The sequence below is a fragment of the Sardina pilchardus genome, chromosome 3 (assembly GCF_963854185.1).
Source record: "Sardina pilchardus chromosome 3, fSarPil1.1, whole genome shotgun sequence".
In the NCBI taxonomy this organism is placed as follows: domain Eukaryota; kingdom Metazoa; phylum Chordata; class Actinopteri; order Clupeiformes; family Clupeidae; genus Sardina; species Sardina pilchardus.
Genome location: NC_084996.1, coordinates 18,030,840 through 18,057,626, shown reverse-complemented (window position 1 = coordinate 18,057,626; position 26,787 = coordinate 18,030,840). Strand labels below are relative to the sequence as shown.

Sequence of the window (26,787 nt, the reverse complement as noted above, 5' to 3'; positions counted from 1 at the left end):
ATACTCATTCATAAAAGCGGAAGACATAAATAAACACCAACTGACAACATCTAATATTAAACAGATGTTATCTGGCAAAATGTAGTGTGTCATTAAAATGGCAGACTACATTAAATATTTCATATTACAAATGACATCACAATAAAACCTGGAGGAAAATTTGAGGAGCTCTTTTAGATAATGAAGTGTATCCCATACCTCTGTACACTGTAATCACACACACACACACACACACACACACACCTCCCTGGTGGCACCTCCGCTGGGAAAGCAGTGGGGGAGGATCTCCCATGAGCATGGCAGAAACACCTGGAGCATCACAACCCCACACACTAAGCATCTCTATCTGAACAAGTCTTTCCCAGACTGATCAACACGCTGGAGAGGAGATAAGGGCAGATGGAGTTCTCAGCTCCTCGTCTGAGTCTGAGTAAATAACCCTCCCACTGGCTGAGCTACATCTGAGCAGCACAATACACACTTTCACTCTCATGTCCCCCATATCCCCTATCACAGGCCCAACAACTCATAACTTCTTCTTGGAGAACTAAACCACACAAATAGCTGCCTCACATAATGATAGTCTCTTTCAATTATTTCAATATGATTATCATAGTCTTATTATGAAGATTTAATGACTTACTAATCATTTACTTACAAAAACACTAAAATATTTTCTGTCTGCTACCGACACACATGCTTGTGATGCTGCAGACCCCTCTGGTAGCCTACAGTGCAGATCTGCTGTGGTATGTCAATGTGTGAACAGAGTGGGTCTCATGTACTTCAGGTCCAAGGACGTTTTTAATTTCACTGTGACCAGCTGCAGAAATACTGACCAAGAAACGGAAACAAGCATGGACATGGTTATGGTCATTTATTCAGTAGAGGCTTTATACAATTGGACTTTTCTTAAAAAAAAAAAAAAAAAAAAAAACAGCATGCAAAAACCTTAACACCAACAGCAATAGCCATGCTGGGACTTACAATAATAATGGCAGTCATAACAATAACATTTGCTTTCAGTGGTTTGAGGATATGTATTAGTGGTGAAAGGATTACAGTAGTCCATCACGAGACAGAAAACTGATGCTCACTGACTCTCTCACTCACACACACACACACACACACACAAACATACACACACACACAGCAAAAAACCTCTCTGCCTTACTGTGTAGAAGTAGTGGTCCACTCCTTTACGAGAGAGAGGCTGGTGGTAGGAGAGGGTTGTGTTGTTGTTCTTACTGTAATCACACATAAAATGAAGACAGAGAGAGAAGGGATGAGAAGCAGATAGAGAGAGAGACAGAGAGAGAGAGAGAGTGAGAGAGAGAGAGAATGAAAGAGAGTGAGAGAGACCTGTCTGAGTGAATGTGATCTCTCACTCCTGTTGAGAGAAAAGATGCTGTGGGGGCCCAGATGTCATGACTTCCAGGTGGTCTGGCCATGGGCTGTGTTCTGTGTGTGTGTGTGTGTGTGTGTGTGTGTGTGTGTGTGTTTGTGTGTTTGTGTGTGTGTGTGTGTGTGTGTCAGCTACTTCAGACCGACAGACAGACAAAGAGAGAGAGAGATTCCATATATCTTGAGGGCAATCATTTCCCTTTAACAGTGCACACCCCTTTTCATTAACATTGCAGGGAGAAACACACTGTTTACAAGGTTTACATCACACACCACACACATGCAGGTGAAAATTAGCCCATAAAGCTGACTCTGGCTTTTTACAGTACTTTTGTTTGTTGATCAATGAGCACTGTTCCAATTTAATAAATATAAAATAAAAAAATACTCACACATACATGCATGTTCTCTCTCTCTCTCACACACACACTGACAGACGCACACACACAGTGTGTGTGTGTGTGTGTGTGTGTGTGTGTGTGTGTGTGTGTCTCTCTGTGTGAGGGAGAGAGAGAGACACACACACACACACACACACTCATTCCCACACACTAAATATCTTGAGTTGCCCTACAAAACCATGAAAGGAACTTTTAGAAGCAGAAGACGAAGAAAAAAACCACAAAGACAATGAGGGGAACAGAAAAACAACAACACAATTATGTAGAACCCCAGTAAGAGAGGACAGTGAGTGAGTGTGTGTGTGTGTGTGTGTGTGTGTGTGTGTGTGTGTGTGTTTGTGTGTGTGTGTGTCTCCCTCGTAGCTACGCAGTGTGTCTTAATATCCAGGCCGGTGCCTTCATTACCAGGACATCTCATTCCGTCTGGAATGCGGCGTGCCACAGCGCTCCAAACACAAGTGATTTAATAACATATCATTTTCCCTTCATATGGAACACAAAGAGCAGGGCGATGCGTTTCATGAGCAAGGAGTCCCTAAACAGTCTCGTTGTTATGGTACCTCTCCGGAGCGAAGGAAGAAGATGGGAAGAGAGGAAGAGAGGAAGGGAAAGAGACTGCAACGCACGTCAAAATAGTTTCTTTCCTCAGGAGATGTACTTGGACTCCCCCTAAAGGCCTTACAGTGGTAATTACATATCAAAAGCCATGTAGCCTTACGACACGTTTTGAAGGAAGAACTGAAGGAAGTAAGACTACAGTTGAGAAAACCCCTTTGCTTTGTTTTGCTCCCTCTGTTTTGCCTGGTGATTCAGATAGTCCTGGTAACCTGTCCCTGAGCTGCAGTGATGAAGCATCCTGTGAATGGGTGATGTGCTCTGAAATCATTGCCTCAAACAAATCAAATGCTCGTGACCTACAGTATGTCACCCATTTTTACACATGTCCACACTCACACACACATGTACAGACACCATTGACACAAACACAGCCTTTGTAGTCTCCTGATCTGTCAGACCATTTGATGAAGCAAGACAAATGTGGACATCTTTGTCATATCAAAACAATAGAATGATTGTTTCTGAAATTACACCATCAATGAATACACTCTCTAATTCTTTAATTCTTTCACTCTCTGCCATACACTCAGGCACTCACTCACACACACACACACACACATACACACACACACACACACACACACACACATAGCAAGAGAGGAAATTGTACTACTGGATGAAAGCGATCATTATCTGACAAAGTAATGTTTGTTTGCAGACAACAGGAGACAGGTAGGCTGATTGGGGAAATGTTGGCAGGTACCTTAGAGTGTTGTTCCTGCGGGGCAGAAGATAAAATAGTGTTGGGGAGAAACATTGTCTCGCTGTATGTATAAATTCCCATGGTTATCAAGTGCATCAAATGAAATACAGTCTCCCTACATAGATGCGTGCGCAACAAGTACACATTAACACAAGCGTACACAGACAGCAGACTGGCAAAAAATCAACCTTTCAAGGACCACACACACTTTTATAGGACAGAATGGAATGATTCAAGAAACCTTAGAAAAGGTCTCAGGAAGCACAACCAGCATGAAGCTTGTCCTCTGTTCTCTCTTCTTCTCTTGAACAGCTCTCTTTCACCCGATCAGTCTTTCCCCACCACAGCTCTAAACCCTCCTTCCCATCCCATCTGCCCCGAGGAGCTGTTGTGACAGCTAGGGATAGGAAGACGGTGTGTGTGTGTGTGTGTGTGTGTGTGTGTGTGTGTGTGTGTGTGTGTGTGTGTGTGTGTGTGTGTGTGTGTGGTATGAGAGAGAGAGGGAGAGGGAGAGAAAGGAAGAGAGAAAGAGCGAGAGAGAGCAAGAAATGGCTTGAACTGAAATATTGCTGCAGGGTGGGAGGGCAGGGATGAGAGTATACGTGTGTAGTGGAGTCCAACACACAGACAGAGAGTGTAAATGAGAGTGTGTGTGGCAGCAAGTAAAGGTGAACAGTATACGTCTATGTGAGGAATGTAAGAGCATGGGCATGTGGGGTGGGTGGGTTTATAAAGGTCCTCCTGCTAAAGTAGGCCAGGATGGAGGCAGCCATAACGCATGAGAACATGCTGTCAGCCACACAACTGTAAACATCAGCACCAAATCAGACACTCTGAAGCCAGGTGACCACCAGTCGTTCAGTCATACGGACACACACAAAATAACCCCCACCCTCTCCTACACACACACACACACACACACGCTCACAACAAACAAACAAATAGAGACAGAGAGAGAGAAAGAGAGAGATCCCATCACACACACAGTAAACACCCACCCGCACGCCCGCCCGCCCGCCCGCCCGCCCGCACACACACACACACACACACACACACACACACACACACACACACACACACACACACACACACACACACACACACACACACACACACACACACACACATTCACATTCACACACACACACACACACACACACACACACACACACACACACACACACACAGATAGAAACACAGACACCACATATACAAACTGAGGTCATAAGCGTGTACGCCCAAATTGATCATACATTTTTCTGTGTAGCTCAAAAGGGACATTGTTCAGCGGTATGTCAAATAAAGAACAAAGAAAAACATTTCTGGGAAATGTACCCGCTCAAAGTAACATCATGATGAGGACCTCATCGGCACCCCCCCCCCCCCCCCCCCGCGCCGCCAACCCTTTTCACAGACGGGCAGGACGGACCTCGCTCACCCCACTCCCGCCCGTCTGCCATGGAAAGTTTGATAGCGTTATTGTCGGTGTCTGTGACTGCAGGCACTGGAGTCGGTGAGGTGCCTGGCAGGACATCACATTCTGATACTGAGCAGCGGCAATGGCAGCAGTGAGTGCACACACACACACACACACACACACACACACACACACACACACACACACACACAGATGAAAATTCCACAAAGCCACGGTGAGCGTGGGAGTTGACAAAACCTCGCCTGGAGACGTCTTCTCATTAAGTCTTTCCTGTCACTGACGCCTCTCCATCAGAGGATGAGTCGACACACCTGACCCTAGGCCACAGGCTGCCTCAGACTGCAGGGGATGATGATGAGGAGGGTATTTGTTGTTACAGAGCCCAATTGTTGGTGATTCAGCTGAAGGGGAGCTATGCGGTGGAGACACCGTTTAGGCCACCTGTCAAATAAGAGATCAAATTTGCGGAGTTTTTCCTTTCTTGTGTGTGTGTGTGTGTGTGTGTGTGTGTGTGTGTGTGTGTGTGTCTCTCTCTCTCTCTCTCTCTCTCTCTCTCTCTCTCTCTCTCTCTCTCTCTCTCTCTGTGTGTGTGTGTGTGTGTGTGTGTGTGTGTGACAGGGGCGGAAACGGCAGATGAAGCCAATGGAAACACACTTAAAAGACGTCGCTCACATCCGTCACACTAATTTCTCACCACATCTCAACAACACAAATGCTATCAGATTAGTGCTTAAGCCACCGCGGTGTGCATTTCTCCCCTGTGGGAACATTAGGGAAATTTTGAAGGGGGAGAAAACACCTTTCATGGGACTGGCCCTGCACCGCACCAGGTTCATACAACAGGTCTACACACTTAAAAGCATTAGGGTAGAAGCATTGCCTTCTCATTTCTCCAATTGAAAAAAATGCTTAAAGAGTTAAATTACAAGAAATTGTAGCCTGGCAAGCCAAATGTCTAGATTTCTAGGTTAAAGAAATTGCTCTCTTAGATGCAATTTCAAGAAAAAAAACACACACTAGGCCTATAAAGTTTTCTGCGATCACACGGGACAACTATCTATGGTTCTTGTGGTATTAGGTGGTGAAGTCAGGTAGTAAAGTCTGTTTATTTATTTACCAGTATAGTATGGTTTGCATGTTTCTTACTTGTAAAATATGTGCGTGCAGCCACTGGCAATATCTACTGACAGGATCACTGACAGGAAAGCAACAGTGCATATCTCTGGCTTTGACAGAACCTAAACAAATTTCAGCCTGGAGCAAGCAAGATGGGTGGCAGATGACTGCCTCACTAAAAAGGGGATTTAGAAAAGACATCCAACAAAGATTTATCTGTTAGGTGAGCTCTGGTCATACATTTTATAATACAAGACCATTAAAATAGCCTAATTCAACTCTATACATTTTACAGAAGGCCTAAAAAACTGCAAGACCCTAACTTAGATTTCTAACAATAAATTTCAACAACCATTAAAAAAAAACAGTCTTTACAAGACTTTTAATTTGCCTATAATACCAGCCTATAATACCAGTAAATTAAAATTATAGTGAAAATGTAGCATATCGTTCTGACAGAGGCTTTATGTATCAAATGACAAGCAGGGGGAGCTGTGCAAGATTGCAAGAAAGCCGATTGTGTCATTTTAATTATCAAGTAAGTAAGAGCCTGCTTCAGTGATGTGGGCCAGGTAAAAACCGACCTGTGTTTTTTCTGCTTTCTGTTAGATGAAAGCAGAGCCCTTTAACTAAAAAATAAATCTGATTAAATCAGATTAGCCTTAGTGTAATTCCAAGGATTTAAAAACGAACTTCCGTTTCTCTAACAAATTATTTCAATGCATTCGCTTTAATGTGCTGTTGTTGGTTGAACCTGTATCCTTTCAGTCAACAGGCTCTGTTGAAGTAACTAATTATGTACAGGCAGTCGGAAACCGCCTTCATTCCATGAGGTGGGTCCTGCCGTGTGGTGACGTGTACAGCGAACGGAAGTGAAACTGTACCATTGACGTAGCTACAAATATTTCTTTTTGTGGCTACAATTTTCATAACTTCAGCACAGCTGTGTGAAGCAACAGAAACAATGGAGTCTCTTTATCATCAGACAAACAAGTGAGTTACGAGTTAGACGATTCTGTTAGTTGGTCATAAAGCCACAATACTTTTAACATGCTCTGACTCTGCTGTACATTTAATGTGCACTAATGTTAGCAAGCGAAGCTAACAGATACTTTACGCTGTTTTCTGTTGCAACCTTGGGAGTTTGGATAATAATATTGTTAAGTAAAACATTTATTTTTGTGTCATTCACGAACTGGTTTCACTGTCAACGGGGTTAACTTACCGTTAACGTTAGAGAGTAGACGTGGCAACTCAGTGGTGTGTGGAAATAGCCGTCATGACATTTGGCTCTTTAAAAACGTTATCTATTCATGGGTTCAAGCACCTTGATTATCAATGCAGACTGCATGGTGCTTGATTAATACACCTGTGCAAAGGGACCTGGTGAAACCCATGAATTGCAGGGGTTCTCAATGTTTTTGGTTCCAAGGAGTCCTTTTGGGGGGACAGCATTTTCCGAGGAACCCCTTACAACCGTCATAGTTAACCATTTGTGTCCACTATCCCATGTTTTTTTTGGCAGATATGTAATTTGGTCTTTTGTCAGTTTTGGATTTTGCATCACTTGACAACAACATGGACATACTGAAACATTTCTACACATTCATCAGCCAGCTGGCTAACAAATAAGCCAAGCTAAACAGTAGTAGGAATGGTTCTTCATGACCTGGGTGAAGTTAATGTGGGTAGGACCAAATAGACACAATTTGCTTGTTCTATGGGTGAAAAGGGCATCACCTTTTTAAAATGTTAACTTAATTATTACAAGCAAATTATTTTGCGAACCCCTTGGCTATGGGTCACGGACCCCAAGCGGTCCCCGGACCCCACTTTGAGAACCACTGATTTATTGTATTAATCGTAGACGCAGTGTAAATGCAGTAGTGTTGTTTTATCAGCAGTGATTGAATTCATATAATCCACACAGAACCAGACCATGACCAAGTATTGTGGCAAAACAATGACATGATGCTGTCAGAGGACTTGAATGTTATTAATGAATTGATTATTCTGTGACCAGGCAAATCCATGAAGTCCAGTCCCAGATGGGGAGACTGGAGATGACGGATCGGCAGGCAGTCCACTGTAAGTCGTCCATGGTGCTGAGGGCTCCGGATTAACAGTCCCCCTAATCAGTGTCTATAATCTCCCTGAAATCCAGACCTGCTGTTATGGTCAGGCAGATACCCCCCTTGGACTTTGTCGCCGAAGAGCGTGGCATTGACATCGTCACCTACTGTACAGTGATCAAAGCATTAGTCATTAGATGACTATCTAGTGAAACTGGTTACATTGGCACTGAGTGTCTGTGAAGGTTTCACATTCGAAGGTGTACTGCACACCCATTCCTTGGGAAATGTACTATCATTCCCAGCAAAGCACACCAAAACTGCCACACAAATGGCCCCTGTGTCTAGTCTTTGCCACAAACACAGATGTATGCAGTCAGCTGTGTTTATAGTTTGAATGGACACCATGAGAAGGACTTCAGAACCATGTGAAAGTTATATTAAGTCTTTTTATGTCACACCTTTGTAAAGCAACAGAGGTTGATCTATTTGTGAGGCAAAACAGTCAAATTGATGAAGGGGAAAGGGGATTCCTAATAGGAAATTACTTAAAGCAGTGGTTAAAAGGAGATGAAATGCGACAAGTGTATTGGTGATGTAAAATGGTAGTACATTCTATTATCTATATCGGTGACAAAAATGAACTTTTGTTTGAATTTCATTGAAGCAAATGTTTTCATGTCCCATGTATTCTAGGAGAAGCACTTTAAGGGTGTATTGTTGACCGGTTTCATGAGAGGGAACTGTTTACACATAAGTACATGTTATCTTGATTGTAATATCACAGGATAATATGTGACAAATACATTACCCGCTTATGGAGACAATTAATCTTCAAATTATTCTGGATTATTTGGCCAATTTTTGCAAACGTCTAAATGTTTGGTTTGTTGCACTTTATAAGTAAAAATCTCCCAAGTAGAAGACTATTTATGTCATCATTAATTAAATAAGTCCCACAGCATTTTTTTCACAGTTTGTAGAACGTTTGCACGGCGTTGTGTTGTGTATGATGTGTGTGTGTTTCCCCACGGGCAGTGCTGGAGAATGAGCTGCAGGCCCGCATCGATCAGATCTTCACCCACCTGGAGCGCCTGGAGATCCTGGCCGGCAAAGAACCTCCCAACCGCAGACAGAACGCCAAACTGTGAGTCCTGACAGTGACACCACTACTGGTGCATCAACGTCCTCTTCCAAAACCAGAACATTTCCTTTGGGTTTGCCCGACTCCTGTGACGTACATCAGTGTGTCACCACCACCACTGCGTAGGGTGGCGGGTTGGACTGGAGGGGTCAAGGCTGATTGAAAGGGAGGGGTTGAGAGATGAGATGGCGAACAGGTGAAGGGTTTTCCCTGGGGCCTGTGTGTGTGTGTGTGTGTGTGTGTGTGTGTATGCGCGTGCACACACAAGAGCAAGAGAGAAAACATTCCCTGAGAGGATGTGTCATTGCTAGCATTCCTGCTCCTGTGGCTGCAGAGCTGCATAAACACCCCGCAGGCTACTGCACCTGAGAGACCAGACACACACACACACACACACACACACACTTTCAGACCCACATACATGTGTTCATGCTTCTCCTCACATGCCTAGATGTACACATACATAGGGGCCAGGTGTTCTCAAATATACACTAACCAGAGAGGAGGACCACTAAAGAGGACAATCATCTCTCCCTCTCTCTCTCCTTCCCTCTCTCTCTCTCCCTCCCTCTCTCTCTCTCTCCCTCCCTCTCTCTGCAGTCGTGTTGACCAGCTGAAGTATGATGTCCAGCACATGCAGACGGCCCTGCGGAACTTCCAGCACAGACGCTACGCCCGCGAGGCCCAGGACCGGGAGAGAGAGGAGCTGATGAGCAGAACCTTCACCACCAACGTCAGTCCTCCAGTCCCCACACACACTCCAAAAACACATGCTGTCAGTCCCCCAGTCACCACACACACTCCCAAAACTCATGCCCTACAGGCAGCTTTCGTTAAACAGGGTTACTGAGTTACCGCCGTTAGGAGACTGCTTCAGGCACAACCCAAAACAGTGCTTCGTTGAAGTTAGTTCCATGTGTTATAGAGCCTATGTAGAGGCCAGTGCATTGCCTGTGGGAAAACTGTGGGGTTGTTCATTGGGATTGACTACACCTAGAGTAGATGTGGGCCATATAGGCTTAAAGATCAGCCTCACTTCACTCACACACACACCGATACTCACGCATCACATCCCACTTTGTTGGTTTAAGTTTGCCCAGTTGCTTGGCTTACTCTGACTTCCCAGTTTAGTGAAACACCCTGATTTCCACCCCTCCTACTGACCAGCACCTAATCAATTGGCTGAGATTAGTGGAGAGAGCAGAATCAATATTTGTTTTAGCGGGAGACAATGCACCATTCAAAAAGTAACCAATATGAAAATACCCGTCTTAATGCCTTTCTCGAGCCATTGTACTCCTGTTAAAATAGGACACTGTGTTTATGTGTACAGGATGCAGATACCTCCATTCCTATAGATGAGACCCTACAGCTGAATTCCAACCTGCATAACGCCCACAGAGGCATGGACGACCTTCTGGGCAGTGGCTCCAGCATCCTCAATGGTCTCCGAGACCAACGAGGAACACTAAAGGTAAGTGTGTGTCTATGATTAGCTCTCTCATCTGACCTTAGACAGTTCATCTGACTTGATCAAGTACATTTAGTAAAGTGGTTTATTTTTATCTCATTTTGTTTGTAATTTGTATTATTTCAGGGTACCCATAAGAAGATGCTGGACGTAGCGAACATGCTGGGTCTCTCCAACACGGTGATGCGGCTAATTGAGAAGAGGGCGTCGCAGGACAAGTTCATTATGGTGGGCGGAATGCTGCTGACCTGTGTTGTGATGTTCCTGGTATACAAATACCTGGCCTGACCTCTGGCATCTCACATGACACTTGTTGACCCTGGATCATGACCACAGATACAAACACTCCTGGTTATGGCCCTGACTCCATGGTTAAAAGGCCATTGTGCCCATTTAGCCCCTGGAACATGGATTTGAGGAGTTCAAACTGGGTTTAATTGGAACATTTAATTGACACAGTTCCTTGAACTTCCTTCAGTGTGGAGCAAGAGGACCTGCAGTTTAGCGTCAGTGACTGAATCTCTGAATTCTTACTTTCTCCCTTGTGCTATTTTCCTCCTTTCTTTCTTTTTCTTGTCCTCTTCTTGATCTCATTTCTTCCCCTCTCTCTTTCTTCTCTACTCATCTCTTAATACTGCATAACAGAACGGTGCTGCCAGGCAAATGTTCTGGCCCATGGTAAAACTCTGATGATCAAGGAACTGAACCTGCCAAGCCAGCCAATGTAAATGAATGACATGACTAAAACATCCTGAAGAAACGCCAACCCCTTATCCCCATCCCTACCCCCCTCACCTTCCCCCTCACCCATGGTCCACACAGGCTGAGCCAAATGTCATTCTTCCCAGGAGTAGAGGAGGCAGGAGTACAAACTTTATTCAATAGTTGTTCTGTACACCAACTGGGAAATTAAAGGACCACATAACTCTTCTGTTGATAACACACAGAAACGACAGCCCTCTCTGTGTAATAATGTCAGATTTCAGCTGCCATGGGTGTATTGTAATGGTTTTGCAAGCCCTGCAATGAGGACTAAGGGGACAGTGTTGTAATTTAAAGGATGAACATTTGCTCACCTACTTTCTATTGTCTGATTTAGCTTCTTGTGATTCAGCAGCCCCTAACAAGTGCTTCAACCCCCAAGGGTCATTTGGTTTGTTTATAATAAACAGTAGCCTTCCCTGTGCACTGATGAGTTACAGGCCAACAGGAGCAGGAACCTTCAAAGCCTGTTCCCGAAAAGCCGAAGCTGTATTAATTAATCAAAGCTGATAATAACTTGCACACCTTCAGTTTGTAGTTTCGATTTGAACAATTAGCTGGATCAATACTACATGCCAGGTGCTGGTTTCACAAAACACCTTATGTTTTTCCCTTGAGTATGACTGTTAAGGCTTAACTTCTCCGTAGGGATTTACCTTAGGGTGTTGCACAGAATCCCTTTAATGGTATCCTTAGTTAGGGGGAAACATTAAGGGATGTACTAAAAATAGATTTTACTACAAGAAAATTCTACAGTTTCCATGACTATTGTTTGTTTTGTAGTTTGCGCCTGCTTTTCCGAGAGTGCGGGAGAAAACCTGAAATATCTAAGTGAACATTTTAAGGAAACCTTAAGGAGAATACCAAAAGATGTTTTGTGCAACCGATTTTATTTTAAGGGAAATTTAAGGGAAATTTTAACTCCGCAAGTGTTTTGTGAAACCAGCCCCAGAGCCCTACTCAACATTCACAATGTGTTTGGGTGTTGCGTTATAGTGTCTATAGACACAGATTCCCATCTTATGACTCTGTGGATGTGTGTGCTTGCATCTGCTTAACTAGGGGTCAGTAACTCTAAGCCAACAGGAAATGACAACTTTTATTGACTGGCCTCAGGCAGAGACTTTGTCTGCCCAAGCGTCATCTTCCCCACAAGGAAGAGATTTCGCTTACAGTCCTGCTGCAGTCTTGCAATACACTGTACCTACAGTGGCGTTTGTTATTCATTGAAAAATTACTCAAGTAACAATTGCAGCGCAGATCATAAAGGTCACTGTATGGATGTCCAGTTGAGCTGCTTTGTAGATTTGATTTGAAGAAGCGTGGTGGGGTCACATCCTGGAGCAGCAATATATAGCTGGAGATCTGGCTCCCAGGGAAGATTTGATGCCCACGCACAACGAACTCTGCAAGTTGAATAACTTCAAAGTGAAGATTTTACTTCAAGGATTTGCCGGTAGGTCAGATATTAAGCCATTGTCTCTGCTCTAGACTGGAATCATAACAACTGAAAGACTACCATCAAGTCAAACAGTGTCTCACTGCTGTAGCCGGAATCCTGAATTTAACCAAAAGGACTTGAGGTTTGTATTGAAGAGGTACATGCCAGGAAAGCCCTCAAATGGAATTATAACTAATGAGATCTTTATGTGGCCTTTTTTGTAATCAATCAGATGTAGACATGTTCTATATTCAAGAGGCCAGTAGGTCTTTCGTATCAGAAACATCCATCAACTGTAACAGATTAATTCAAACAATGTAATCCTCCATTTTCCCCACCACAGCAGAGAAACACATCTTGTTACACACTGTAGGATTTATAGTTTGATAACAGTAAAGACCATTGGCTTTTTGGGTTTAGTAGGGGGGGCACTACGCAACTAATGAATAACTATCACTCTACTGTCTCCTAGTGGCAAGAAAATAGTGTTCCACAGTTGCCCAGTTCAAGTTGAGAAAAACAACCAACATCTCCAGGTAGTGAATTTCCAATTCATCATGAGGATAGGGGACAAATATTTCATATGCCAATAACGTGGAGTAATCTCACCTACTTTTGTTGGTAAATCATTCATAATGGATTTTTAATGTTCTGGCACCATTCTGATTTCCGTTTGAAAGGAAGGTAGGTGTCTCTGGAACTTCATCAGCTGCTCCCCATTCCTTGTCTCACAATCATTATTCAGGATCAAAACTTTTATTATGCAATACCTCATAGAGCAGCTGATCTTACATATTACGACAGCCTGTGGAGATCTGGTTCATTCTGCATCACCATACCAAAGATCAGTAAGGGCAGAGCAAGATACTTCATGAGAAGCCACTTCCTGGAACCCAAATTGCAAGGGGGGGGGCAAAATCCCCCTTTATGCAGAGCTGTTCCATTGAAGTCTATGGGTATGACACACCCCTGTAGAGGAAGTGATCCCCGTTTTGTGCCCATAGACATGAACTACGATGAAGTATCTTGCTCCGCCTTAAGGATCTTTGATAAGACTCCACCTGGGGGAGCCGCTGGGCGTGTGTGTGTGTGTGTGGTGTGGTGCCCAGTCTCACCCTGCTGTGGCGCTGGGTCATGGGCGAGGGCTGGGGGGTCATGGCCACAGGTGTGTGTGTGTGGTGTGGTGCCCAGTCTCACCCTGCTGTGGCACTGGGTCATGGGCGAGGGCTGGGGGGTCATGGCCACAGGTGTGTTTGTGTGTGTGTGTTAAGGATCTTTGACCATACTGCTGATTTCCCACACCATTCCTACAACCCCTGGCAAAAAATATGGAATCACCAGTCTTGGAGGATGTTAATCCAGTTGTTTAATTTTTTTGAAAAAAGCCAGATCACAGACATGACACAAAACTAAGTTCATTTGAAATGGCAACTTTCTGGCTTTAGGAAACATTAAAGGAAATCAAGAAAAAAATTAGTTAATCAGTAACAGTTGCTTGTTTTAGACCAGCCAGAGGGGAAAAAAATATGGAATCACTCAATTCCAAGGAAAAAAATATGGAATCATGAAAAACAAATTGACAAAAGAACACTTCAACGCACCACTAGTACTTTGTTGCACCACCTCTGGCTTTTATAACAGCTTACAGTCTCTGAGGCATGGACTTAATGAGTGACAATCAGTATTCTTCATCAATCTGGCTCCAACTTTCTCTGATTCCAGTTGCCAGATCAGTTTTGCAGGTTGAAGCCTTGGGATGCACCATTTTCTTTAATTCTACTACAGATTTTCAATTGGATTGAGATCCAGACTATTTGCAGGCCATGACATTGACCTTATGTGTCTTTCTTCAAGGAATTCAACAGTTTTTGCTCTATGACAAGATGCATTATCATCTTGAAAAATTATGTAATCATCCCCAAACATCCTTTCAATTGATTGGATAAGAAAAGTGTCTAAAATGTCAATATAAACTTTATATAATAAATAATAATATAAGCATTATTGAAGATGTAACAATCGCCATCTCCCCAATGCCTTTACCTGACATGCAGCCCCATATCATCAATGACCTTGTTTTTTTTCAGGCAGTTGTCTTCATTAATCTAAATGAAATGGCACCAAACAAAAGTTCCAGCATCATCACCTTGCCCATTGCAGAAACGCGATTCATCACTGAATATGACTTTCATCTAGTTATATCCACATTCCAATGAGATTTATGAAGACAACTGCCTGAAGAAAACATGCACATTTCCTCAGTCGTTGATGATATGGGGCTGCATGTCAGGTAAAGGCATTGGGGAGACGGCGATCGTTACATCTTCGATAATGCTCAATCCAATTGAAAATCTGTAGTAGAATTTGAAGAAAATGGTGCATCCCAAGGCTCAAACCTGCAAAACTGATCTGGCAACTGGAATCAGAGAAAGTTGGAGCCAGATTGATTAAGAGTACTGATTGTCACTCATTAAGTTCATGCCTCAGAGACTGTAAGCTGTTATAAAAGCCAGAGGTGGTGCAACAAAGTACTAGTGGTGCGTTGAAGTGTTCTTTTGTCAATTTGTTTTTCATGATTCCATATTTTTTTCCTTGGAATTGAGTGATTCCATATTTATTTCCCCTCTGGCTGGTCTAAAACAAGCAACTGTTACTGATTAATTATTTTTTTTCTTGATTTCCTTTAATGTTTCCTAAAGCCAGAAAGTTGACATTTCAAATGAACTTAGTTTTGTGTCATGTCTGTGATCTGGCTTTTTTCTAAAAAATTAAACAACTGGATTAAAATCCTCCAAGACTGGTGATTCCATATTTTTTGCCAGGGGTTGTATGCCCACACGACACCTTACTGGATCAACCCCTGTACCTGTATGCTGGCCAGACCTACTGCCTATACATCACCTTATCTCCTGCAACCACCAAGCAATCCCATACACACACACATACTTTCACTCACCCACAAAATTTTTTCTTTCATTTTCAGGGCATTGTGGTAGAACATGTTTCTGATTCCAGTTAAGTAACCCACAGATGAAGTCACCCATAGAAGTGCTACTGAATGAGCAGGAGTGTTACTGCATTAACTGTCTGTGCCCACACAGGTGCACTAAGCCTCCAGACCACGCGGGTTGTTTAGTTAAATACATATAAATGTTCACCAATAGCCACAGCCCTTTCTTTTTTAAAGTATATTTTTTGGCTTTTTGCCTTTATTAGTACAGGACAGTGAAGTGGTAGACAGGAAACAAGTGGGAGAGAGAGATGGGATCGGGATATGACCGCAGGCCGGATCTGAACCTGGGTCCCCGTGGGCACTTGGACCCGTAAATGGTACGGGCGCTGTAGACTGCTGCGCCACAGTGCCCCCACCAAAGCCCTTTCTGATCAAATCCACTATCAGGTCTGCAGTAACAGGAGGTTGCACTTCAGTGTTTTCACAAGTGTGTGTAGTGTAGCTTCATGGTCAGCAGCACGACCAGTCACCATGATGTTCTAAAGGTAAATTCTGATTCAAGCATATGCTCTAATTCAGGTAAATGAGTCATTGCAGAGGCCGTCATGTCAACTGGAAATTCTTTATTTTGATGACTCATTTAAGAAATTATAAAAGCAGATTTCATTACTGCCCTGTACAGAGTATATTTCATATAACCACCTTCCCCCCTCCAGAGACAAAAGTGGACACCGTCCCCCCCCCCACCCTTTTGCTTCCCATCCCTCCATGCCTTTTTCTTTCTTTTTTTTTCTTTTTCTTTTTTGTGTTCATCATCTTTATCTTGTACAGGGGTTTACAAACCTCTACAACTTTACATTTGACTTCAACTACAGCAACCTTATTTACAGTGAGCTAAATTACACCAGAAAGGGGAATCCTGTTCTTAGGATACATCTGATACATCATCAAATAAAAAAACAAAAAAAACAAAACAAAAAAAACTTCAGAATAGAAAATAAAATTATTGCAGTATACTACAATCATTACAATTGTTACATGATGCAGAAAAACAGCATCTCCATGTGTAAATTTCAGTGCAAGTTAAAAGAGTTAAAGAATCTGATCATAGTGGGAGAATGACCTACAAACCCAACAGTGACCTCACTACGCACTTCATTCCTTGCATGAGAGGGAAGTGGTCTGGCACTTCCTGCTTGTGACTGACATTCAGAACGTCATAACATTTCGAGTCAGTGTAACCAGTGTGTTCCTGGGTGTCCCTTTGTCCAAGTGGAGGACCTTGGGTCCCAGGAACTTACAGTGAACCATTTGTTCAGTCAGCTGTAGAACAACATGTTTTAAGACTTGGAAAAAGAAAAACAATGGCTTTTGTTAGCTAAATACTCTACATTAATATTTTAGAATCGACAAATTCAAGTACCACATAATGCATCTGCTGAAGAGGCCTGGCCTCTTGCTTCAGCGCGTGACCATGATTTTATAGGGGGAGGGTGGGGGAGAGAGAGAGAGAGAGAGAGAGAGAGAGAGAGAGAGAATGCCGCTGACAGGCAGAACAGTAATATTATTTTTGAAGCTTAGATTTCTTATTTTAGGACAAGATATATTAATATGCCACACAAAAAACAAGCCTGTTAACGTAACTTCCATCCCCAAACCCCTCATGGCTTTAGCCTACCAGGTTCTCTTGGGGTGGTGGTGGGGATGGGGGGGGGGGGTGGTTCAAAAAAACACAAAACAGAGGAGACCAATGTCAACAGCAGGATTTGAAGTAAACAATAATAATAATAAAAAAAAAATACTCCAGTGGATTCCTGCATTATCCCATCTTGCCTCTGAGAGCCCCTGCCCTGCCCACCACCATACCACTGCCCATTCACAGTCCCCCGCCCCCCCCCCTAAGGTGAGGAGGGGTCAGGTCTTGGGGACCGCAGCAGCCCCGTTGCTTCTGTCCTGCATAGACAGCACCCCCCCCCCCCCAGTGGAGGAACATCAGCTGGGGAGTCACGCCACATCGTCCAAACAGCCTGAAGGAGAGCCGGTCCTGAAGGAAGTCACACTCCCTTCCCTTCCCCTCCTCCATCACCTTCTCTGACTGGGTGAGGTCAGACGCCGCAGGAGGAGGCCGGCATGAAGTGGATCTCTCTGCCTCTCGTCCTCCTCCTCCTCCTCCTCCTCCCTCTTCTCCCCTGCTGGAGTCTGTTCTCCAGTGGAGCGCCCCCCGTCTCAGGAGCCGTGGTTGGGGGGGTGCTGGAGGTCCTGCCCGGAGAAGATGGGGTGCAGGAGGGGGTGCAGCTGCAGGGCCGCGGCGGCCGACGTGGGCCGCGGGGCGAACAGCGTGGGGTAGATGGCGTGGGGCATGTGGTGGAGCGCCAGCGGCGTGTGGTGGAGCGCGGACGCCGGGATGATGTGGATGGGCTGCCCCGACAGGAAGGCGGTGTGGTGCGCGGGGATGAGTCCAGCGTGGCCCAGCGAGTGGCCCAGCGAGTGTCCGCCCAGCGAGTGTCCGGCGAGCGAGTGTCCGGCGAGCGAGTGTCCGCCGAGCGAGTGTCCGCCGAGCGGCGAGAGCGAGATGGGCGTCAGGTGGTGCTGCGGGATGTGGTGCACCTGCGCCAGCTGGGCGTGCGCCTGCAGCTGGTGGTGCGCCTGGTGCGCCGGGTGGAGGCCCATGGCGGCGGAGGCGGCCGCCGCGTGGTGCTGCAAGATGGCGTGCTGCACCGTGGTGATGGAGGTGGCCGAGGCCGCCGACACGGCCGGCTGCTGCTGCTGCTGCTGGTGGATGTGGATCTGCTGCAGTGCCGCCGCCGGGGGAGGCGGTGGCGCCACCTGCTGGAGGTTGGCGGCGGCCACGAGGTTGTGCGCCGCCTGCGCCGCGGCTGCCGCGGACGGGAAGGTCTTCACCTGCTTGGCCAGCAGCTGCTGCTGGATGTGCTGCTGGGCGGCCTGCTGCAGCTTGCTGTACTTCTCCATCTCCTCCGGCGTGAAGGTGATCGGCTGGCTCTCCAGCGGCGCCAGGCCGTCCTCCTCCGCCTCCATGCCCAGCTCCTCCTCGTCCATGCTGGGGGGCACGTAGCCGCCGGAGTAGGGGTGCATGGCCCCGGGCTGCGGCCCCCCCATCAGGCGCTCCATGATGGGGGCCGTCGGGTCGGGGGCCTGCTCACCACCCTGGAAGGGCGGGATCAGAAGAACGGGCTCCTGCTCAAACAGTTGAGGCTCAGGGTGGGCCTGGGGCTCCTCAGAGGAGGAGTTGGTTGCTAGAGGGGGATTTTCTTCCTGCTTCTGCTTTTGCTGCTGTTGTTGTTGTTGTTTTTGGGCTGGAGGAGCAGGAGGCGGGGGAGGAGGGGGAAACTCCCTGATTTGCTCTACCAGGATGACCTCCCCTGCTGCCTCGGAGCTCTTCCCAGCGCCTTTGTTTGGGTCTTCCGGCCGAGTCAGGGGAAGCAGAGACGGCTTCTTACCTGCCTGCAGCTTGCCAAATAGGGGCAGCATGCCTTTGCTACCTAAAGATGGGGGCAACTTGGGTCCAAAGTAGCCCTGCGGAGGGTCCTTGACTTTGCCGCCAAGTTTGTTTGAGCCCGAGCCCAGTTCGTCCGAGCCCTTGCGGGACTGGATCTTGTCCAGCAGTTGTCGAGCCGTGAGAGAGGTCCGTCCCTCACTCCCGCCCGACATCCGTGCGCCCAGCGAGCCACCGGTGCGTCCTGCCCCTGCGCGTCCGGAGGAGCCTCGCGGCGATTGCGAGCGGTAGATACTGGTGCGGTTAAAGCGGCGCGTCGAGCTGAGGCTCCGGGGCGCAGGCGAGCCGCGGCTGGAGACGGACGAGACCGAACTGCGGCTGTAGCTGCGGCGCCACGAGCGCCGGCCGCCGCTGCTGCTTCGGCTCCGGCTGCGGCTGCTGGAGCTCCGCGAGCTGCTGCGTCTCCGGCGCCGCCTGCTGCTGCCGCGGCCGTGCGATCGGGAGCGCGAGCGCGAGGCCGACGACGAGGACGTCGACGAGTAGCGATGCCGCCGGGAGCGGCTGCGGCGCTCGTAGTCGGAGCCCGATCCCGAGTCAGAGTGGCGCTTGGAGGAACGACGGCGGCGTCGACGTCGCTGGCTGGACCGAGCGCGCCGCTCACCGGCGCTGTAGTCGCTGTAGCTGTCAGAGTAGCGGCGGCTGCGGCGACTGTAGCTGCTGCCGGCCGAAGAGCGCTCGGAGCTACTCGAGTACGACTGGCTGCGGTGGTGGTGATGGTGACGTCGGCCATGCCGGTCACCGTGCCGGCTGGAGCGACTGCGGGAGCGAGCGGAGTCCTCGCTGCGCTGACGCCGACTCTGGTCGCGTGGGGAGCGGGATCGCCGGCGGTGGGTATTGGACCGAGAGCCCCCACCCTCCTCCTCGCTCTCACTGCTGGGAGGACGGCCGTGCCCAGAGCCCCCTCGCTGGGCAGAGGCCGAGCACGATGTCGGGGGAACGCGAGGTTCTACCTTTGCACGTTTGGTACCGTTGTGCTCCTCCGAGACGCCGGCTTTCCCATCCTCTCCAGTGGAACGTTGCGAACTCTCCTTCAGCGGACGCTTCCTCTTATTCGCCTCAGTGGCCGTGGAACTCCCTGCCAAAGGCTCGGGAGGAGTGGTTCCTTTTTCTTCTTTATCTTTCTTCTTCTCCTTCTCCTTCTCCTTCTCCTTGACTTTCTCCTTGTCTTTGTCTTTATCTTTGTCTTTCTCCTTATCCTTATCTTTGTCCTTATCTTTGTCTTTGTCCTTGTCCTTGTCTTTGTCCTTATCTTTGTCCTTATCTTTGTCTTTGTCTTTCTCCTTCTCCTTCTCCTTCTCCTTCTCCTTCTCCTTCTCCTTCTCTACCTCCTTTACTCCATCCCCATCCTCCTCCTCTCCAGATCGCTTGTTTTTACTCTTCTTTCGTTTGTGTTTCTTCTTCTTTTTGGTCTTCTCCGCCGGTGCCCCGGCCTCTCCTTCGCCCTCTGCCGCCTCCCCGCTTTTCTCTTTGTTCTTGCGTTTGGAATGCTTGCCCTTCCGGTGTTTCTTTTTCTTCTTCTTCTTCTTGGACCCTCCGGCCTCCAGGTCCTGCACCTGCTGATCGCCCCCTGCTGGCTTCAGGCTGGACTGGTCCGGTTCTGTGGGCTTCGCTGCTGGGTCCGACTGGCTCGTCGAGGGGGCACTGTCCAGATTATCCTGCTTTGGGTCCTGACTTTCCCCGCCAGTCCCGGCTTTGCCCTGTTTGGATTCCCCGCTGCCTACTGCTTTGGCGTTTTTGTTGGCGGCCCGGCAGCGGGACAGCTTGAAGTCGAAGTAGAGGGGGTTGCAGCTGTACGAGAGGGCGGGCTGTGCGCGGGTGAACTCCAGCAGCTCCGAGGGCCACTGCAAAGTGGTGCTCTGGTCTTTACTCAGCACTGGGAAGAAGGGGCCCGACGGTATCCGAGGGCCCTCGGGATTGGGAGCGTCTCCTGCTGCTGGTGCCACAGGAGGGGCAGGGGCAGATGATGTGGGGGTTCCGGAACCTTCTTCACTCTTCTCTGTTTTCACTTTGGGTGAGGAGGAGGCTGGAGTGGGCTCTGTGGGCTTGCTCAATGTGATCTCGCTCTCGGGTTCTCTCTCAGGTTTGCAGCTGGTGGTCGTGGGCTGTGGGCTCTTCATCCGTGTGGTCTCCTTGTCTGCTGTGTCACCAGTCCCTTCTTTCCCTTCTGTTACTTTTTTTTTTTTTTCCACGTCTGATGCTGGTGGTGGTGCTGCTGCTGCTGCTTCTTCTACTGCTGCTGCTGGTGGCTCGCTCTCCACTGGTGCGGCTTTCTTCCCGTTCTCCTCTGTCGCGTCCTCTCCGTCGGGGATCGGACATTGGTCCGAGGCCTTCATGAACAGCAGGAACTGGAAGTGAGGCTTGACTCGACAATGTGCGGGCGGCGTGTAGTGGTAATACTGCGGCTCTTGCCCGGCGTAGCCTTCCTCTTTTTTCATCATCATCTTCAGTTTGTTGAGCGTGGACGCAAGTGAAGCGCCATCGTCGGCTGCCGCCTGGTCTTCACTGCCTGACGCCGTGTCTGCTGCTGCTGCTGCTGCTGCTGACACTGTTGCTGCCGCTGTTTCTGTAGCAACACAAGCTGCCGTGCTCTCAGTGCTAGCCCCGGCCACTGCCGTCTCGGTCTCCGCGGCTGGCTTCTCACCGGCACTGCCGGCGCTGCCTGTGCTTTCCTCCTGGCCCTCCTCACCCTCCAGCACCTCCTCCCTTGGGTCGGTGAACAAGGAGGCGACTGTCTCCAGCTTCACCGGGGCCTTCTTGGCGAAAGAGAAGGACACGCTGACCTTGGGTGCCTGCGACGCCGCTGACGCCGCCGCGGCCACCGGCACCGTCGCCCCCTGGGTGCTCGGAGAGCCACTGCGCTTGCTGAAGGAGAAGCTGATGGCTGGGCCGGGCCGCGGCGAGCCCTGGTTTACTTTCTCCTCGACTGTCGTGCTTTCGGCTGGGCTGTCTGTCACCATGGGGACGCCGTCTGGATTGGAGGCTTCGCTATCATCCCCCTTCTCACCGTCCACAGCCACTGTAGTGGCCTTGAACATGGGGCCGCTGCCAGGAGTCCTGTAGAAAATGTGATAAATAATATTCTTAAACTGACAGGAATGTTGCCATTTACCGAATGTCCTCACCCGTATTTACCATACTTCAATTACCCTCAATAAATCATAATTACATTTAACTACCGACACAGTTACATGTGTGCACCATGACATAACAATTTAATTTAGTCCACTGAGCTCAATCTCATCAATATGCATAATTTAATCTGGGATTATGCCATTACTAGCTTGTTCCACTGGGGAGTTGATCGTACATGTGAGATAGGGGGTAGAAGCCTAGGTTGGCTGGCACATAAAAGGCCATTGTGCTCATAAGAGCTGTGGGTTAGTGAGTGTGAACATCAGTGTGTGTGTGTGCGTATGCCAACATGTGATGTTTGTGTGCCGAAGTGGACACTAGGTGGCAGCACCACGCACCGGTCCTGCTGCTTCCTCTGCTCGGCCAGCTCGTGCAGCCTCCGCAGCATCTTCTCCTGCTTCTTGCCCCCTTTCCGGGAGCGAGACGACACATTCCGCGCAAACTCCCTCTGCTTCAGCTCTTTCAGCCTCTGCAAGACGGAACACGTGAAGCCAGGAACAGGATGGAGGACAAAAACAGATGAACGAGGAAAAGAGAAGTGGAGAGGAGAATAAAAGAAAATGAAGACAAGGATGTTAAAAGCCAGGGCAGTAAAAATGAGATATGAGATTCAGCCATTTTTCCATTAAATTCCCTTGACGATCAATGCACACTGCACGTGCGCCTTCCTCACCTGTTTGTGTGCGTGGTCATAGGAGTTGATGTGGTTGTCGAACTCCTGATGTTTTGTGTACTGCTTGTCACATAGCTCGCAGTAGAAGTTAGCCCTCAGGTCTTCCAGAGCTTTGGCAATAGCCTTCTCCTTCTCAGCAAAGTCCTAGAGACACAAACACAGTGATTGATGTGTTGCAGCACCCGGTTAGCCAGGCCGACACCAAAGCGATTTTCAAAAGACAATTGGTCTGGGGACCCTTCCATTGCTTCTGATTTCCAAATGGGTGTTACCAGCAGTACAATTAAACTTCAATTGAGACATTTAATTCTTACCAAATCTTTACAGAATTACAGCTCACACATCTTTCTTATAAATAAAGGTTTAAATGCAGTTGTTCACTCAATTTCACACACGTCCATATCGACGCCATCAGTGCAGCCTTTGGATGTATTCAATAGTGCCGCTAACCATGCTCATCTGCTTATCATCATATAAAGCCCACCCACGCCTAATACGCAGCTGTGATTGGTGCGTGGGTTTTCTGTAATCTTGGAAATTGCTGTGAATAGTAGGATCTGCCAGGTAACTTCAAATTCGCTCCCAGATTTGTCTGGGTTCACCAAAGCCAACACTCAGTCATCCCAATAATGACAGCTCATAATTAACTAATCACATCCTTGTCAAGGACTTACTCATTTAGAGAGAGCTTTAGTAAAAACGGCACAACTACCAGAGATGCAAATCAGCCTGCTCAGCTGCTGTGCTGCAGTTTAAAAACATGTTGCTAGTCCATAAAGCAGAAGGAGAAGAGGGAGGGGGAGGGAGAGAGAGAGAGAGAGAAAGAGAGAAGAGAGAGAGAATGAAAGAGAGAGAGAAATACACAGAGAGGGAAAGAAAGAGACAGAGAGAAATAAATAAGAGGGAGAAGGAGGGAGGGAGGGAGAGAGAGAGAGCGAGAGAAAGCGAGAAAGAGAGAGAAGAGAGAGAGAGAAAATAGAGAAGAGAGAGAGAGAAATACACAGAGAGAGGGAAAGAAAGAAACAGAGAGAAATAAATAAGAGGGAGGGAGAGGGAGGGAGGGAGGGAGAGATGAAAGCGCTGAGTCATGGCTGGACCAAACTGACCTTGTACTTCTGCCGCAGCTCCTCTGTGTCCTCTTTCTCGATTTCCAGCACTCTACGCTTTTCTGTGGCATCCTCCGCATAGTCCAACTGTGCGCACACACACACACACACACACACACACACACAGGTAAGACACACACACACACACACACAGTAGCATAAACAATACAAAGGTGTGTGCATACTGTATTATGTACACAAAGCACTGCAGTAACAAACAGTGATGCCATTAGCTCAACCCAAACAAACACATTATAATTTATTTATTAATCAGCAGCGCACTCACCTCCATCTCCATGCGTCCCATCCCCATGACGTCATATTTGAGGGTGATGGGCACAGGGTCCGTCCGGCCTGTTTGTTTATTGTTGGGAGGAGGAGGGGGGCACAGAGAGAGACGAGCGTTAGCATTTCTGGCAGGAGCAGGAGCGCACAGGGGGGGGGGGGGGAGGGGGAGGGGGGGGGGTGCGCACAGGGGCGCAGCGCACAGGGGGGCGAGGGGTGGGGGTGACAGCCTGCGCAGGGCACAGGGTGCTGGGTTAGAGAGACTGCCTTCAAGTGCAAGAGACCAGAAAGCTACAGTGAACCAAACGCCCAGCCATTCTCACGGCTTGCTTGCTTGCTTTTCCGCCAGGGTGTCCTACCACGCAGCCTGGCTCCTCGTTTGGGTATGCGGGCCAGATGGGAACTCTTTATGGACTAAAAAATTTGATGCTCTTGAGGTGCCAGATTTTCAACACTCAAGAGCTTCTGCTGCCGTGAGAGATGGTGCATGTTTTCCACTAAGGACTAGATTTGTGTGTGTTCCAATTTCCAATTTTTTAATCTTCATCTAATAGATCCATTTATATGGTAACTGGTGATTTGCATGGGAGTATTTGGAAGGCAGGTCAGTCTGTAGTGAACATTAAACTGGCAGAATTGTGTCCAGCTCGTTCCTCTGTATCCATTTCTCTCCCTCCCTCCCACTCGCTTGCTGTTCATCTCCCTCTCCTGCCACTCTCACGGATCACAGTTGAGTGGCATATCACCACTTCAGCAGACCTGCCTCCCATCTCTCCATCAGTTTGTCTGCTTACCTACACTCTCTTCACACACTCGTGTTACCATGACAACACTATGCAAGCTGTGAAAAGGACTGGGCCAGAGGAAAATTAATTCAGAGAACAAACAAACAAACGAAAAAAAATAATCAAAAACAACAACAAAAAAAAAACGTAATAGAGAAATCAAATGAAACCAAAAAAAGAAAAAAGAAAAGACAATCAAAAGAAAACACTACGGTTGGAGATTGACACATAATTGCTTAATCCACTCATAACCAGCCAAATGAAGCACAGAAAGAAAGAAAGAGAGAGAGAGAAAGAGAGAAGAAAAAAAATACAGAGTGAGAGGACACAAGCACTGAGCTACAGCAGCAGCAGTGACTGTCACAGGTCAGAGGTTGCCATGGTGACAAGTGCAGGGGTGGGAGTTACTTACCTGTGCTAAAAGAGCAGAACACACACACACACACACACACACACACACACACACACACACACACGCTCGTTCAAGCCAGACACACACACACACACACACACACACACACACACAAAAACACACACACACGCACAGGGTATTTGTGGGGGTAAGAGGCACAAAAACAAAGAGAGGAAAACAAAACAAAAACAACAAAGTCATACTGAGCTGCTGCTGCAGAAACTGCCGCCATGAATACAGCCAATCACGACTCGGTTCAATCCTTTAGTTTGGTTTCAGTTTTTCCCTTTCCTTTTTTTGTCCCGCTGGCAGAGTCGTCCCCTGGGCCGTTATCCCCTTGGGCTCGCGCCACAGCCGTGCCTCTTAGCACAGCGTGTACACTACAGTTGGGCTGAGTTCTACCCCTTTATACTACCATCCATCTCAACTTGCCTTTCTCTTTAACCTGTGATGTAGACTATGACAAGCTGACAGTTACCCATGGCCAGCCGCCCCACACACACACGCAAACACATGTTGAATCTCACACTCACATCACAGGAGTGAGGAGAGGGGCCACTGACTTGACACACACACACACACACACACACACACACACACACACACACACACACACACACACACACACACACACACACACACACACACACACACACACACACACACACACACACACACACACACACACACACACACACACACACACACACACACACACACACACACACACACACACACACACACACACACACACACACACACACACACACACACACACACACACACACACACACACGACTATGGATGATGAAATTACCTGATGAACTACATTCACTCTCTCCCCCTGGTCAGGCCATGACTTTAGACTGTGTGAACCCCTTATGCAGAAGCCTGGCTTCATCTCATATCAGTAGCTCAGCCCAATGGAATAATCACAGCCCTCACATCTCCACAGAACTGTCTAGCTCCAGGGCACCAGAGGAGGAGGAGGAGTGTGTGTGTGTGTGTGTGGTGTGTGTGTGTGTGTGTGTGTGTGTGTGTGTGTGTGTGTGTGTGTGTGTGCGCGTGCGTGTGTGAGTGTGAAAAACGAGTGGGAGAGAACGCAAGTGGAGTAAGAGAGTGAAAATGAGAAGTGAAGACAATCAGATTGGGAGAATATGAGTGAGTCATGTGGGCTGGTTGTGTGAAATAACACAAGAGCACATTTGGAGCATGCTTGCCATTTCATTTTTGCTTTCAGTCTGTACATTTGTGTGTGTGTGTGTGTGTGTGTGTGCATGTTGTGGTGCTCTGGTGCTCGAGCAGTGCTGTGGGGTACTTGTGCGTCATCTGTCAGTCCTAAGCCATCCCCGACACA

The 26,787-nt window shown here is 47.6% G+C and overlaps 2 protein-coding genes across 3 annotated transcripts in view; one reads left to right on the top strand and one right to left on the bottom strand.

Annotated features, from left to right (window-relative positions):
- The first annotated feature begins 6,534 nt into the window (after positions 1 to 6,534).
- Positions 6,535 to 11,553, top strand: gosr2 (golgi SNAP receptor complex member 2). The gene is made up of 6 exons (XM_062532268.1): positions 6,535 to 6,673; positions 7,704 to 7,768; positions 8,791 to 8,899; positions 9,497 to 9,629; positions 10,230 to 10,370; positions 10,494 to 11,553. The coding sequence occupies exons 1-6, from the start codon at positions 6,645 to 6,647 to the stop codon at positions 10,653 to 10,655; spliced, it is 639 nt and encodes a 212-aa protein (XP_062388252.1). The 5' UTR covers positions 6,535 to 6,644; the 3' UTR covers positions 10,656 to 11,553.
- Positions 11,554 to 16,131: 4,578 nt separating this feature from the next.
- gpatch8 (G patch domain containing 8) overlaps positions 16,132 to 26,787 on the bottom strand; it is a 29,446-nt gene continuing 18,790 nt past the window's right edge. For both annotated transcript variants that reach the window (XM_062532265.1, XM_062532266.1), the window contains 5 exons: positions 24,235 to 24,302; positions 23,949 to 24,035; positions 22,843 to 22,986; positions 22,508 to 22,638; positions 16,132 to 22,091 (listed from right to left, as the gene is read on the bottom strand). In XM_062532265.1, the coding sequence (XP_062388249.1) occupies positions 17,750 to 22,091; positions 22,508 to 22,638; positions 22,843 to 22,986; positions 23,949 to 24,035; positions 24,235 to 24,302 (4,772 nt within the window). In that variant the 3' untranslated portion in view covers positions 16,132 to 17,749. The remainder of the gene's footprint in view (positions 22,092 to 22,507; positions 22,639 to 22,842; positions 22,987 to 23,948; positions 24,036 to 24,234; positions 24,303 to 26,787) is intronic.

What these genes read in the sequence shown, in the direction of transcription:
- gosr2 (XM_062532268.1), top strand. Translation starts at nt 6,645, where the DNA reads ATGGAGTCTCTTTATCATCAGACAAACAA. An exon ending in CTTTATCATCAGACAAACAA is followed by an intron (nt 6,674 to 7,703) that starts GTGAGTTACGAG and finishes TTCTGTGACCAG; the next exon opens with GCAAATCCATGAAGTCCAGT. An exon ending in GCAGAACCTTCACCACCAAC is followed by an intron (nt 9,630 to 10,229) that starts GTCAGTCCTCCA and finishes TTATGTGTACAG; the next exon opens with GATGCAGATACCTCCATTCC.